This window comes from Oncorhynchus masou, chromosome 21 (assembly GCF_036934945.1).
Source record: "Oncorhynchus masou masou isolate Uvic2021 chromosome 21, UVic_Omas_1.1, whole genome shotgun sequence".
Taxonomy (NCBI): domain Eukaryota; kingdom Metazoa; phylum Chordata; class Actinopteri; order Salmoniformes; family Salmonidae; genus Oncorhynchus; species Oncorhynchus masou.
Genome location: NC_088232.1, coordinates 12,489,595 through 12,505,987, shown reverse-complemented (window position 1 = coordinate 12,505,987; position 16,393 = coordinate 12,489,595). Strand labels below are relative to the sequence as shown.

Here is a 16,393-nt window from a genome sequence, read left to right as displayed (position 1 = left end):
TTTGCTTTAAAGCAGTATCCAAATCCATCGAATGTAGTGATCACAATATATTTAGGAAAACCAAAGTTCCAAAGGCTGGGCCTAATATAGTGTATAAGAGGTCATACAATACGTTTTGTAGTGATTCCTATGTTGATGATGTAAAGAACATTTGCTGGTGTGTACTGAGGAGCAACCAGACGCTGAACTTGACACGTTTATGAAATTGCTTTTTCCAGTTACTAATACGCATGCACCCATTAAGAAAATAACTGTGAAAACGGATACATCCCCGTGGATTGATGAGGAATTGAAACATTTTATGGTTGGGAGGGATGCGGCAAATGGAATGGCAAATAAGTCTGGCTGCACAACCTATTGGCAAATGTACAGTACTGCAAACTGAGACATCATGTGACTAAGCTGAATGAAAAGAATAAACTATCCTATGAAACAAAGATAAATGAAGGATGGTAATATGCTTTGCAGCACCTTGCCAGCTACTTTAATGATTTGTTTTCATCGGCAAGATTAGCAGACTTAAGCATGACATGCCAGCAACAAACGCTGACACGACACGTCCAAGTATATCTGACCAAATGATGAAAGACAAGCATTGTCATTTTGAATTCCGAAAAGTGAGTGTGGAAGAGGTGAAAAAATCCACCTGGGTCTGACAACTTGGATGGAAAATTGCTGAAGATAATAGCGTACAATATTGTGACTCCTATTTACCATATTTTCATCTAAGCCTATAAGAAAGTGTGTGCTCTCAGGCCTAGAGAGAAGCAAAAGTCATTCCGCTACCCAAAAATTGTAAAGCCCCTTAACTGGCTCAAATAGCCAACCAATCAGCCTGTTACCAAATTGTGTTTGACCATATTTATTTGTATTTATGCTATTTTACAGTAAACATATTGACAACAGACTTTCAACACTTTATAGTGAAGGACATTCAACAGGCACGGCACTTACACAAATGACTGATTGGCTGAGAGAAATTGATAATAAAAAGATTGTGGGAGCTGTCTTGTTAGACTGTTAGACTATTAGACTGTTAGACTATTTTTTTTATATTTACTTCTGTGCGGCTTTTGACATTATTGATCATAGTCTGCTGCTGGAAGAACGTATGTGTTATGGCTTTACACCCCCTGCTATATTGTGGATAAAGAGTTACCTGTCTAACAGAACACAAAGGTTGTTCTTCAAACAGGAATTCTCTGTTTCTATGTATGTGGATGACTCAACACTTTACACGGCAGCTACTACAGCGAGTTAAATCACTGAAACACTTAACGAAAAGCTGCCGTCAATTTCAGAATGGGTTACAAGAAATAAGTTGGTCCTAAATATTTCTAAAACTAAAAGCATTGTATTTGGGACAAATTATTCACGAAACCCTAAACCTCAACTACATATTCTATTGAATAATGTGGAAATTGAGCAAGTTGACTAAACTGCTTGGAGGTGTTGATGCAACAGTAGCTAAGATGGGGAGAAGTCTGTCCATAATAAAGCGCTGCTCTGCCTTCTTAAAACCACTATTAATAAGTCAAGAACAGACTATGGGAGGCGCGAACAGACTATGGGAGGCGCGAACAGACTATGGGAGGCGCGAACAGACTATGGGAGGCGCGAACAGACTATGGGAGGCGCGAACAGACTATGGGAGGCGCGAACAGACTATGAGAGGCGCGAACAGACTATGAGAGGCGCATATATATATATATATATATATATATGCATTTTTTTTAAATAAAAATGCACCTTATGGAACAGCGGGGACTGTGAAGAGACACGGGCACACCATACACATAACACACACACTCTACACACGCGTATGGCTTTTGTATTGTTGATATGTGGTACTGGAGTAGTGGCCTGAGTGCACAGACTTAATGTGTTGTGAAATGTCATGTAATATTTGTAATTATATGTAACTGCCTTTAATGCTGCTGGACTCCAGGGAGCCTTAATAAATGCAAATGTGTTTACCCCTGTGATGTGGTTACCTGGTTACCTGTCAAATCATATACATTTTTTATTGTGAAATAATGTGTGTTAGCTCATTTACGATTTTGTGTTTTCGTTAATGTATATTTGTGTTCTTGAACAGCTTCCCTTGGAACAGTGTCAACAGCCAATGTAACAGCCCGTATGCATACTGTGGCCAGGGCAATTACATGTCAGCAGGTAGGCGTCAAATCTACTGTGTTATTGTGTGCAAAATGTCTTATACAGGTCTCCCTTGAAAAGGGCGTTTGAGCTCAATGGTACAACCTGGTGAAATATCATGGGAAAACACTTACCATTGTATCTGTACCATCGGTCCACAGGCAACACCAACTTCCACAACAGTTTCCCGTGCCAGCCAGAGAGCCAGGCGGTAGCCTACAGCCACCGGCCCAGCTGGAGCGAGGAGTGTTCCCAGGAGGCTCCCTCAACCTGGGATACAGCCGGCTGTGTGGGCAGCAAGGTAAACCCCCGGGACCCGCTGCTGGCTCCATTCAACCTAATCCCCCTAATATCTATCATTACTGTCCCCGTCTGCCTCAGTCAATGACCTAGTCCTAACCACGACTTCGTGCAGGTTTACTAAGTGTCTGCACCAAGGAAAAAGGTAAAACAGGGAACTGCCTTCATTTACACTTAAGATTCATGTTTTTTTCTTCAAACCTTTATTTTGTCCTTTTGATCCGTCCCCAATGTTTAACTCCTTGTTGAAAAAGGCATGTGCAGTTAAGCTTATTATTTAATATTATATATTTATGATTTTAATATAAAGTATAAAGGAATTATTTAAGTGGAAAATCAATGTAAGTGTTATTGTAACTCTGAATCTGTGGAGCTACCGTTTTGTTGACTGTCTGTTTTCTGAAACGCCCTTGGCCTCTGTAACCTCTGTTTTCCCCTTTCGGTGTGCTGTCTGTGGTTACCAAATTTAACATCACAATCTAACTGTGTGATTTATAACAATGCAAATAGAGCTTATAAAATAGGAACTGCAATCTCTGCGGTTTGAATGGGAATCTAGGGAGTGAGGCTTTGTCTGCTTTTCTTGAGTGGAAAACTTCCACTTTTTACAAACTACCCACCGTGGTTCTGGCCTCAGCATGGGTCAATACAATGTTGATCATAGTCTTTTTTGCTGTACTCATTGACAGTCTCTCTAGTCATTTTTGAAATCTCACAGTATCAACTTTACTGTAGCTTTCTTTTATGCCTGCTACGTTACTGCAGACACGGCCATCTGTGCCATCCGATTGGTCAGCGGTAGACCTATCGGGCACTTGATTTTCTCTTTGGGCCCGCTGTGATCGCAGAGTTTGTACGAAGTGGTGAAAAATGGCAACAGTTCTAGAGGGAACATTGTGTGTATAGGAATTCAAACATAGCTTCTCATAAACTTCACTTTCAGATTTTTGCCACAAATTAAGTGTCCAGCAACATTTAATACGATCATTTTTTTTGTCAAAATAAATGGTGCCATATCTTTTCTAAACCATATTTTGTTTCTCTCTCTCGCTCGCTTTGTTTCCCCTGTAGCCATATTTCCCTGGCACCAGGAGCCTGTCCCCCATGTCCAGTCTGTTCGGTTCCATCTGGACCCCCCAGAGTGAGCCATACCAAAGCCACTTCCAGCCCGAGCGCTCTGTCCCCATGTCCCCGGTGTCCCCCGTCTGCCCCATCACCCCACCTCATGCCCCCTTCAACCGGGAGCCCGGGGGCATGTGCCGCCCCAAGCAGTACTCCAGCTTCAACCCTTTCGGCCCCCACATGAACCTGGACATTTGGAACTCCTCATCCAACCGCAGCTCAAACTCGCAGCTGTCCAACGACTCGGGCTACTGCGGCGACGTTTAATAAAAACCTGGCATAACCGACGACAACAAACAAAAACGATGCTATCAAATAAAGGAACAAGAAATGAATGTGCTTTTATCGATAATGGGGGAAAAATGTGAATATTCCTTTACTTTTATGTTTCTTTTTTTTTTTTTTTCAAACGTTCAATGTTGTGAAAAGTTAAGCATTTGTTGTATATTTTTCTAGATGTTTTGCAGTTTTGATCATAGAAAATAAAAAAATAAAAAAATGTTTTGTACTTGATGTCTTGTTTGCTGTCCCCCATGCTACAACTATATAGAATATGGCAGTAACCAAAGGACCGCATGAGCCTGTTATCTTTGCGATCCATCAAAATCACTTTCATACAGCAGTTTAAATTGCTTTTCAAAAACAATTATAACCAGAAAATGTCACAGAATTCAAATGTACAGTCGTGGCCAAAAGTTTTGAGAATGACACAAATATTAATTTCCACAAAGTTTTCTGCTTCAGTGTCTTCAGATATTTTTGTCAGATGTTACTATGGAATACTGAAGTATAATTACAAACATTTCATAAGTGTCAAAGGCTTTCATTGACAATTACATGAAGTTTATGCAGAGTCAATATTTGCATTGTTGACCCTTCTTTTTCAAGACCTCTGCAATCAGCCCTGGCATGCTGTCAATTAACTTCTGGGCCACATCCTGACTAATGGCAGCCCATTCTTGCATAATCAATGCTTGGAGTTTGTCATAATTTGTGGGTTTTTGTTTGTCCACCTGCCTCTTGAGGATTGACCACAAGTTCTCAATGGGATTAAGGTCTGGGTAGTTTCCTGGCCTTGGACCCAAAATATATTTTGTTCCTCAAGCCACTTAGTTATCACTTTTGCCTTATGGCAAGGTGCTCCATCATGCTGGAAAAGGCATTGTTCGTCACCAAACTGTTCCTGGATGGTTGGGAGAAGTTGCTCTCGGAGGATGTGTTGGTACCATTCTTTATTCATGGCTGTGTTCTTAGGCAAAATTGTGAGTGAGCCCACTCCCTTGGCTGAGAAGCAACCCCACACATGAATGGTCTCAGGATGCTTTACTGTTGGCATGACACAGGACTGATGGTAGCGCTCACCTTGTCTTCTCTGGACAAGCTTTTTTCCGGATGCCCCAAACAATCAGAAAGGGGATTCATCAGAGAAAATGACTTTACCCCAGTCTTCAGCAGTCCAATCCCTGTACCTTTTGCAGAATATCAGTCTGTTCCTGATGTTTTTCCTGGAGAGAAGTGGCTTCTTTGCTGCCCTTCTTGACACCAGGCCATCCTCCAAAAGTCTTCGCCTCACTGTGCATGCAGATGCACTCACACCTGCCTGCTGCCATTCCTGAGCAAGCTCTGTACTGGTGGTGCCCCAATCCCGCAGCTGAATCAACTTTAGGAGATGATCCTGGTGCTTGCTGTACTTTCTTGGGCGCCCTGACACCTTCTTCACAACAATTGAACCGCTCTCCTTAAAGTTCTTGATGATCCGATAAATGGTTGATTTAGGTGCAATCTTATTGGCAGCAATATCCTTGCCTGTGAAGTCCTTTTTGTGCAAAGCATTGAGGGCACGTGTTTCCTTGCAGGTAACCATGGTTGACAGAGGAAGAACAATAATTCCAACCACCACCCTCCTTTTGAAGCTTCCAGTCTGTTATTCAAACTCAATCAGCATGACAGAGTGATCTCTAGCCTTGTCCTCGTCAACACTCACACCTGTGTTAACGAGAGAATCACTGACATGATGTCAGCTGGTCCTTTTGTGGCAGGGCTGAAATGCAGTGGAAATGTTTTTTGGGGATTCAGTTCATTTACATGGCAAAGAGGGACTTTGCAATTAATTGCAATTCATCTGATCACTCTTCATAACATTCTGGAGTATATGCAAATTGCCATCATACGAACTGAGTCAGCAGACTTTGTGAAAATGTATATTTGTGTCATTCTCAACTTTTGGCCACGACTGTACAACAGGTGATGCCCTAATAATATACAGTCAAACTAAGTGAAATAGAGACCAAACCAAGTAATCAATTGATTCAAATCACTGTGCACAATTGATATCAATCAATTAAAAGTATGTTTATAAAAGTCAAATTTTTAAGATTCTAGGATGATGATATTCGTTGTTGATCTTCAACCATGAATTGAACTATACTGAACAAAAACAAACGCAACATGTAACAATTTCAAGTTCATATAATGAAATCAGTCAATTTAAATACATTCATTAGGCCCTAATCTAGGGGCTGGGAGGGCATAAGCCCACCCACTTGGGAGGCAGGCCCAGACAATCTGAATTAGTTTTTCCCCACAAAAGGGCTTTATTACAGACAGAAATACTCCTCAGTTTCATCAGCTGTCTGGGTGGCTGGTCTTAGACCATGTGGAGGTCTGTTATTGTCCCCACCACAAGGTGCACCTGTGTAATGATCATGCTTTTTAATCAGCTTCTTGATATGCCACACCTGTCAGGTGACTGGGTATCTTGGCAAAGGACAAAATGCTCACTGACAGGGATGTAAACACATTTATGCAAAACATTTTATAAAAAAGCTTTTTGTGCGGATGGAATATTTCTGGGATCTTTTATTTCAGCTCATGAAACATGGGACAAACAATTTACATGTTGCGTTTTATATTTTTTGTTCAGTATAAATCAGAAATAATACTTATAAAACCAGTCCCCATGTTTCACTCTGGCTTCACTTCCTCTTTTGACTCAATGTACTGTTCCATATGTATTGTTAGACAGAGAAAAGGGAAATACTACATTATGCTCACTATTTGGCATCATTTCCCTGGCTACCCAAACTCCTTGCTACGGCCAAACGCTATGCCACGCCATTCCAATGGACAGTATATTGCTTGCAAGAACAGGCGCCAAGGGAATTTGGGACAGTCAAATTCTCACTGACCGGTGAGGGAGACTCAGAACACATTTTAAAAGACGGACCACTCGTATGTTTGTTTGAATCAAGGAACCTAGTGGTTTATTTTGCTCTACATTTCTCAAGTTCTAATCATTTAAGAAATATAATTGTCATAGTTGTATATACACTGTGACACAGTTTATTAGGAACACCACCCCGTTCAGGAAAATGGTTCGCTTTTACAGACAGTGAGTCACAAGGCAGTGGCTTGCTACATAAAGCAGGCTGAAAGACATTGAGGCATTCAGTTACTGTTCGATTGGGGAAAAGGACTGACCTAAGCGACTTAGTGCCAGGCACGCCGGGACCAATACCCCAGAAACGTCCGGCCTCCTGGACTTTTCACGAATGACAGTGCAAGGGTTTACCGAGAATGGTGCGAAAACAAAAAACATAGTCAGTGGCAGTCCTGTGGACGAAAACAGCTCGTTGATGAGCTGTCGAAGGAGAATGGAAAGAATCGTGCAAACTAACAGGCGGACGACAAACAGGTAAATAATGGCGCAGTATAACAGTGGTGTGTAGAACGGCATCTTGGAGCGTAGAACTCATCAGTCCTTGTCACGGATGGGCTATTGCAGCAGACGACCACACCAGGTTCCACTCCTATCAGCTAAAAACAAGAAGAAGCGGCTCCAGTGGGCACGCCATCACCAACACTGGACAATTGAGGAGTGGAAAAACATTGCCTGGTCTGATGAATCCCGCTTCCTATTGCGTCATGCTGATGGCAGAGTCAGGACTTGGAGTAAACAGCATGAGTCCATGGCCACATTCTGCCTGGTGTCAACGGTACAGGCTGGTGGTGTAATGGTGTGGGGAATGTTTTTTCCTGGCACATGTTAGGTCCTTTGATAACAATTGAGCAACATGTACATGCCCTGAAGAATTCAGGCTGTTCTGGAGGCAAAGGGGGTCTGACCCGGTACTAGATGGGTGTACCTAATAAACTGTGTATAACTAGCTGTATGTTGTATCTTACAACCTAGTTATTATAATCTGAATAATTGGGCACACTTTTATGAATAACCATTTTAAATGCTTATTTTCATGTCTATGAATTTGAGGGGTTACATTTCTCCAGCCCGATCCATCAGCAGACACAGGGATGGGAGGAAAGACTTCTTGAGAAATCTTGAGGAGCTTGTGTTCCATGTCAGTGCTCTAGAAGTCTATCAAAATGGACGTTTAGAGTAAATTGGACCTGTTGGCAGTGTAACACTTCGCCTAAACAATCAATTTTAGAGAAACATTTTCTTGGTTTTACAACAGGGTTCCCCAAATTTGGCCTGTGGGTGGTTTTATTTGGCCCCCCCAAGTTTTTTGAGCACATGGAAGACTGGAAAAACATCAGTTGACTCCAAGTGATTTTCATTTAAGATATCTGTTCCCAAGTATTCCCACGCATAATAGAGACACGTGATCGTGTACAAATGTAACCAAGGTTTAAAATGAATATTTTTTAGTCAAACATATGTTTGGGCTTCTTGCGGTCAATTTGCAATCTACAAATGATTAGTAATTATATTCCGGCCCCCTACCGACCACTAAAGATAAAATAGGCCTGTGGCTGAATCTAGTATATTTCATATCCCAACACAATATTAATTTTCACAGAGACAGATTCACAAAGCAATGACAATAGGGGGATTTTGGGCAGTAAAATACAAAGGTGTGAGAAACATTGTTCATAGAGATGTCAGTGCTTTTATTGAATTACAAACTCAATGCTGTCCTATATTGAGAGAGAGGTTTCCATATTTATTCTGACTGGCCATTGGGGCAGTGGAGACAAGCCTCACCTAGGCATGCCAGTCTCTCTTGGCTAAGAGTGAGGAGAGACTGACTGCATCACTTCTTATTCTTATAAGAAACAATGTGTTGAAAATCCCAAAATATTTGCATAGTCAATTTACACACAGCTCTGACACACACGCTTATGCCACCAGGGGTCTTTTCACAGTCCCCAAATCCATTCCCATTGCCAAGGAAACCGTCCCCAAAAGGTTCTGTAAGCCGTGAAAGGACATGAACTCTAGGACCTACCTGGAATGGCCAGAAGATGACAACCAGTGAACTGAGTTTTGGCAAAATCTAAAAGTGTCAATACAAAGACCTGAGCAGAAAGCTTGGAAAATACATTCATTTGGAGTGAAAATATAGGTATGCTATTGCTGTGCTGGGTAGTGTTCTGTAGGCATAAAATGGGAGATAATGTTTTGAACCCTACCAGAGAGACTGGATATAATACTTATTTTCCACCATAATTTGCAAATAAATTCATTAAAAATCCTACAACGTGATTTTCTGGATTTTTTTTCTCATTTTGTCTGTCATAGTTAAAGTGTACCTATGATGAAAATTACAGGCCTCTCTCATCTTTTTAAGTGGGAGAACTTGCACAATTGGTGGCTGATTAAATACATTTTTGACCCACTGTATATTAGTCTATATACATTCTACTGGTTGCAAGAATTTGGTATAGTTTAAATTGAAAACCTATACGTTTTGAATCCGGCGCCGTATTGTGTATCAGTTCATAAACCATGTACCATGGAATCGGTACGTCGAAAATCTCTTCCCAACTACAATATATTGCAGCCTGTATGGCACAGCTTATCATTTTCTTTAACCAGTTTTGGTCTTTAATGCAGGACTGACAGACAAGTTCCTTACCTTCTCCCCCATCCACTTGCCTCTTCCATTTTTACTGAAATACTGTAATTAGTTGGTTGTAATTTTGGATAGAGCAGACATTTCCATAGTTTTGTTGGCATAACTCTACCAGTCCTATGTATGACATAAGATTATACCGTAAAAAATAAATCCAATAATATCATTTTTTTTAAATCAATTAGTATATTTGAGTTATTTATTGTAATATTTGTTCTGTCTTTTCTGGTGGATTAAACTGAAATTGCAACCAACTTTCTATGGCTTGTTTTAGAAATAGCAATATTTTGGAGAATTCGTTTTCAATTAACCGAAAGTGAAAGGTTGTAATCTGAATAAAGGGAAAAAGGCCATTATTGAACACTGGGTGAGCCATTATTACTAATCTGCTAGAGAACCAGTTTGGATTCAAGCCTTTATCGAGAGGTCTAATACTTTAATATTTAATATTTTTTGCCCTCTGAATTCATATTCATTAACGTGCATTCAGAAAGTATTCAGACCCCTTGAATTCTTCCACAATTTGTTACATTACAGCCTTATTTTAAAATTGATTAAATAGTTTTTCCCCTCATAAATCTACACACAATACACACAGAAAAAAACACATTTACATAAGTATTCATACCCTTTACTGAGTACTTTGTTGAAGCACCTTTGGCAGTGATTACAGCCTCGAGTCTTCTTGGGTATGACGCAACAAGTGTGGCACACCTGTATTTGGCTAGTTTCTCCCATTCTTCTCTGCAGATCCTCTCAAGCTGTCAGATTGGATGGGGAGTGTTGCTGCACAGCTATTTTCAGGTCTCTCCAGAGATGTTCGATTGGGTTCAAGTCCGGGCTCTCGCTGGGCCACTCAAGGATATTCAGAGACTTGTCCCGAAGCCACAACTGCGTTGTCTTGGCTGTGTGCTTAGGGTCGTTATCCTGTTGGAAGTTGAACCTTTGGCCCAGTTTGTGGTCCTGAGCACTCTGGAGCAGGTTTTACTTTGATCCGTTCGTCTTTCCCTCAATCCTGACTAGTCTCCCAGTCCCTGCAGCTGAGAAACATCCCCACAGCATGGTCCTGAGAGTCTTTAAGTGGCTTTTGGAAAACTCCAAGCGGACTGTCGTGCCGAAGAGTGGCTACTGTCTGGCCACTCCACCATAAAGGCCTGATTAGTGGACTGCTGCAGAGATGGTTGTCCTTCTAGAAGGTTATCCAATCTCCACAGAGAAACTCTAGAGCTCTTTCAGAGTGACCATTGGGTTCTTGGTCACCTCCCTGACCATTGCCCTTCTCCCCCGATTGATCAGGATGGCCGGGTGGCCAGTTCTAGGAAGAGTTTTGGTGGTACCAAACTTCTTCCGTTTAAGAATGATGGAAGCCACTGTGTTCTTGGGGCCCTTCAATGCTACAGAAATGGTGTGGTACCCTTCCCCAGATCTGTGCCTCGATACAATCCCGACTCCGAGCTCTACGGACAATTCCTTCGACCTCATTGCTTGGTTTTTGCTCTTAAATGCACTGTCAACTGTGGGATCTTATATAGACAGGTGTGTGCTTTTCCAAATCATGGCCAATCAATTGAAATTATATGAATGCTTGGTCAGTATTTGTATTAAACCATTCCCTTCTCTAAACTGATTAGTCTCTTATTAATATGGTTTTGATCCCCCCATGGGTTACATATTCTGAAAATATGTTTATCTGTAAATTGATAGTGATAAAACAAAAATCCCCAAACTATCACATTTGTCCTGTTTGTTCATTTGTTTGAAAATAAATATAGGTATGTACAAGCTGTATTCTTTTGAACTATATCCAGCAGATAGCTCTTCATTATTGTATACATTTTACCCTAAGATATATTTTGTTCAGGGCCTCAGTACCCAAAGTATTGGTTTGGTCTGGGTCTTGGCTAGTCTTTGTGGTCTCAACTCATGTGGTCAAGATACATAACATCACTAGCCCAGTTTATACCTGGTGCTCACATGTGGTTGTCGTCATCCGATCAAGATGATCCAATCACAATTTGACACATCTATACTAAAATGTATATTTTATCAATCCACTTTCTCTGCATTGTGACCAGATTTTGTGATCCCTCTGTATGCAAATTATTTGACAGATATTGTTTCAAATTAATATGAATGTATTCATTTTAAGACAATGGTGCCACCTGTTAACTTTACAGGGCTAGATAATGATGATTTAGATGTTTTTACAGTCCAGATCGGTCTACATTTGTGAGATATCCAGACACAATGAGTGCTCTGCTGCCTCTGCAGGTGGCCAGGAAGATCAGATCACAATGTGTTTTTTGATCATCTACACCTGTCTACAAATGTTGGCACAATCAGTATGTTGACAAAATCAGGACAAAGGACGCGTGTTAGCACCAGGTATAAATGAGGCTAAAGAGTACCAGCTCTTGCCCTGGCGCCTTGCTTTAAATGTGGATGTTGTATTGGCATGATAATGTGTAGGGAGATGGATACTTTAAGAGGGTTGGTCTTGTTTTTCCACATTTCAACAGATCTTGCTATAGTCTCAATACGCTAAATTTAGCTCTGGTTGTCAAGAAGTTAGATCTGGAATGGTTCTGAAGAGGTTGTGTCTGGTTTTCCGGTCTTCACTTCATATCTGTTCCCAACATATTAATAAACATGCCATTGATTCGTCAAAGACTTGTATTTTAAGGTTCCTTGAATTGTTTCCTTTAATTAAGAGGGACCAAAAGATGCATATCATTTATAAGAATTACACTTCTCAGATTAACATTATACAAACATATGTTTAGTGTTGTAATTTACAAAAATATATCACCATCTGAATACACACGTGTCAACTCCTGCTGTCTCCCGAAACTATGTACATGAATACAAGGTTTCTGATATTTACAGAGTACCATATAAAGCAATATTTTACACACACACACACACACACGCACGCACGCACGCACGCACACACACACACACACACACACACACACACACACACACACACACACACACACACACACACACACACACACACACACACACACACACACACACACACGTTGCATTCACCCCTAAAAATGAAAACACAATCGACCACTCATATACAATCCTGATATACTTAGTTAACATACCTAAGACACGCTGCCATAATGAGGAAATGTCATTAAAAAAAGTTGAGAGAAACAGAAATGGCATGGTAGACGGGCACTCCACAATTTGATCACCAATGTCAAAGGAATTTACTTGAAAAAGCTTGAAACAGAAAAATATTTCATAATCAATAATTGTGGTAGAAAAATAAACAGTGCAGTATTGAGGCTCATGTACAAAAAGGTGACATAGTCCATTGACTGCAGAGGGTCAAAAAATTGATTGTTGTCACTGCAATGATATGGGCCTTGCTTTGGGCTGCTGAACTTGCAATGCCAGGGGTACATTGGAAGTACTATCTAAAAGGCAGAGAATATAGCCAGCTATCTCTCATTGCTTGAGAATAATAATAAGTAAAAAAGCACATTACATTGTATTTCTTTACATACCATATCATCATCTTAAAGAATACATCTGAAACAATATCACACCATGCACACAGAAACCACACACTCTCCCTCTCACCTAATGATAGGCCAATGCACTAAATGAATCCAGCCTCATCATCAAGTCTGGATAAGTGTAGCCTAACAGACTGCATTGCATAATGAAAAAATGAAAAGAATGATTTGTAATCTTTTCAGAAACACTGAAATATGCATACAACATTACAGGTAGTATGTAGTAGACATGCAATATTCACCTGTTTGTCTTTGATTTTAATGTAATATGTATGTGATTTGTGTTATCTTATAAGGACTATTGATGGATCAAATGAAATCCTAATAAACAATAAACGTGTTGAAAAATAGCCTATGGAAGCGCTAAACATGGTACTAAAAACAGGACGTTTATCAATACTGACTGAGAACTAGTTGCATTCGGATCGGACCAGATCCGGCTCTTAGAGTTTAGATAAGACTCATCCGGTCTTGAGTCTGGCTTCGCTCAGCACTGCAGCTTGCGGATGCTGCGCGAGATCCTCTTGAACTCACGCTGGCCCCGCTGCCAGCGCTTGAGCGAGGTGATGACCAGGTGGCCATCCATCTTCTGGCCCATGACCAGGTAGGAGGCGTTGATGTCGTTCATCTCGTCGCACACACACTGCAGGCCATCCTTGAGCCAGAGCACCGTCTTGCGCAGGTCTCGTTCCGTCACACCGCTCAGCTTGTAGATGGTCTTGCTCTTGGTCTCGGGCACGATCTTGGTGTCGCCGTTCATGTAGGAGATCTCCTTTACCTTGATCTTCAGGGCTACGCAAAGCAGGCAGGGTTGAAAGGAAGAGGTTGAGGTTAAGGTTTTGATTTGTTGGACTTAAAACTGGGTGCTAACAGGCCTGCAGTAGGTAGCCGACATTTTTATATCTATAAAAGCAAAGACAAGACTGTATCTACTTAGAATTCAGGAGTAGGATTTACCGAAGTCGTTTTTGCACAGGTTGTCAACTATTTCATTGTCATTTTCCTCCTTTTCCTTGCAGGCGTCACACACTCTGGGCACTACAGGAGAAACGAGAGCAGATGTTTTATACTCCCACTGTAAATTCAACAGGTGTTCTATCAACTATAACACAATACAGCATATGACAGTGTAAAGAGTAAAGCTATTCAATGCATTCTTTCTCACATTCCACTGTTGAGTGATCCTCAGGAGTAACCGGTGGAGATCATGCTGTTTAAACATCCCCTAATTAAGGGAACAACCCAGTAAACACAGGCCCTGCCCAAAGGAGGGGATTCCACAAGACTCCCCACTATTAACCTGATGTTCACTCTTATGAAAATCCACGAGGGAATGGAGCTCCAGGAACATGTTTTTTTAAAGGCTATTATGGTTTATTTAATTACTCCATTACATTACTCCATTAGATCTCAATAGGCTACTGCATAAAATATACCATCCGCTGTTTGCTGTAGTCATGTTATTGTAGGCTAAGACATATTTTGCCTTGACTTTATTTATTTGATCAGTATTCTGTATCTGAAAATCTTACTCAAAATGTGAAACTTTTTGTTATGTTACCACAATAAAGCCCTGTATTTTTTCAGAACTGGTTAAACAGATTTACACATATATAATCGATTTGATGTTTATTTTTGGAATAACTGAAGTGTAGAATTATGCCAATACCTTACCTTCTTTGGTGACTGGCATGAGATAATCGATGCCAGCTGGAGGGATACACAGGTCATTGTCTTGGGGGAAGCGCTCGCAGTCAAGCATATCTGGCCACGGGAACCCGAACGCGGACATCACCGGTGCGCAACCGTGTTTGACGCTCACGCACAACGACCTGCACGGCTGGATAGGCTCGTCCAAATCGTGCAGACACACCGGTGCAAAGAGAGAGCAAAGAAATTTCCTCGTGTCGGGGTGACACTGCTTCTGGACCAGTGGAATCCACGAAGAGGCTTGCTGCAAAACCTCGTTCATGGTCTCGTGCCCGAGAAGATTCGGGAGGCGCATCTCGGTGTATTCGATGTCATGGCACAAGAGAAGATTGGCCGGGATGGGCTTGCAGTTATTCTTTTTGAAGAATAACTCGGGTTGACCGAAATGGTATAATCCCTGGATGGCCATGCACGCAGGTAATGTTATCGCCCATATTAAGGACATAATGTAGTAATTCATAGTTGTTGCCTAAATAAAATCCAAATGATCTAAGATCAATTTTTTTAATCGAAAAGTTGAGCTGCAATTCCTTCATCCAGGTGTTCTTCAGCATCAGTAGCCTACACGAGTAGAGGACCACTGACAATGTTCTGAATATGTAGGAGCCTAACATGGTGTTTTCTTGTGGGCATGTTTGGGAGGAGTCAGTGTCGTGAAGTGATCTCATCTATTGGTCCAGTTTCACTCCCCGGTTTCAGGTGAACATTCGACTGGCAGAGTTACATTTCAATTATTTTGAGTCTGGGTGGAATTAAAGTCCATTACTACTATTGAATACAAACAATTAAACAATAGAGCTCACCAGAGAAAAATGCGTGAAAGTGTGCACTGGGATATTTTCTAGTGTACAATGTTCTTAATTTCTCATTTCTAGTGTACATTTCTAGTGTACAATATTCTTCATTTCTTATTGTAGCAAAAACATATGTATACAAACCAAGGTTTATTTGAAAAAATGGCACTGGAGAAGAAGGCAGACGCTTTACATGTCCCCAACTGATTGTGTTTTTTAGTTCTTTATTTGCATTTTTTTATAACTTATATTTTGTGCATAATGTTGCCACTACCGTCTCTTATGGTAGATAATAACTTCTGAACATCAGGACTGCTATTACTCACCACAGACTGGCAGAAACAAGCCCGACACAAACAATATACTGCTTTCTCGGAAACAGGCCCATAACGCCATGATTTGTGTGAAGAGGCGGAGAATTCGAGGCAATTGAAATAAACCTTCCTTCCATTCTGCTAGCAAATGTGCAATCTTAGGAGAATAAAATAGATGACCTACGGGCAAGATTAAACTACCAACGGGACATTCAAAACTGTAATATTTTATGCTTCACGGAGTCGTGGCAGCAGGATAGAACAACAGCGGCGTATGGTAAGACAAGGGGCGGCGGGCTATGCATTTTTGTAAATAACAGCTGCTGTACAATATGTAAGGAAGACTCGAGCTTTTGCTTGCCTGATGTATCTCATGATAAGCTGTAGCCCACACTACCTACCTAGAGAGTTTTCATCTGTGTTTTTCGTAGCTATTTACATAACACCACAGTCAGAGGCTGGCACTGAGAAAGCATTGAATGAGCTGTATTCCTCCATAAGCAAACAAGAAAACGCTCACTCAGAGGCGGCGCTTCTAGTAGCCGGGGACTTTAAAGCAGGGAAACTTAAATCTGTTTTTACCA

The 16,393-nt window shown here is 41.0% G+C and overlaps 2 protein-coding genes across 6 annotated transcripts in view; one reads left to right on the top strand and one right to left on the bottom strand.

The window, feature by feature from the left end:
• Positions 1-4,087, top strand: part of LOC135507813 (transmembrane protein 131-like) — a 118,512-nt gene extending 114,425 nt beyond the window's left edge. For all 5 annotated transcript variants that reach the window (XM_064927484.1, XM_064927483.1, XM_064927482.1 and 2 more), the window contains exons 32-34: positions 2,099-2,175; positions 2,319-2,458; positions 3,529-4,087. In XM_064927484.1, coding sequence (XP_064783556.1) covers positions 2,099-2,175; positions 2,319-2,458; positions 3,529-3,846 — 535 coding nt within the window. In that variant the 3' untranslated portion in view covers positions 3,847-4,087. The remainder of the gene's footprint in view (positions 1-2,098; positions 2,176-2,318; positions 2,459-3,528) is intronic.
• Positions 4,088-12,156: 8,069 nt separating this feature from the next.
• Positions 12,157-15,280, bottom strand: LOC135507330 (secreted frizzled-related protein 2-like). Its single transcript, XM_064926890.1, has 3 exons — positions 14,666-15,280; positions 13,949-14,029; positions 12,157-13,783 (listed from the first exon to the last, which is right to left on the bottom strand). Exons 1-3 carry the CDS (start codon positions 15,159-15,161, stop codon positions 13,479-13,481), a joined length of 882 nt encoding a protein of 293 aa, XP_064782962.1. The 5' UTR covers positions 15,162-15,280; the 3' UTR covers positions 12,157-13,478.
• Positions 15,281-16,393: the final 1,113 nt, after the last annotated feature.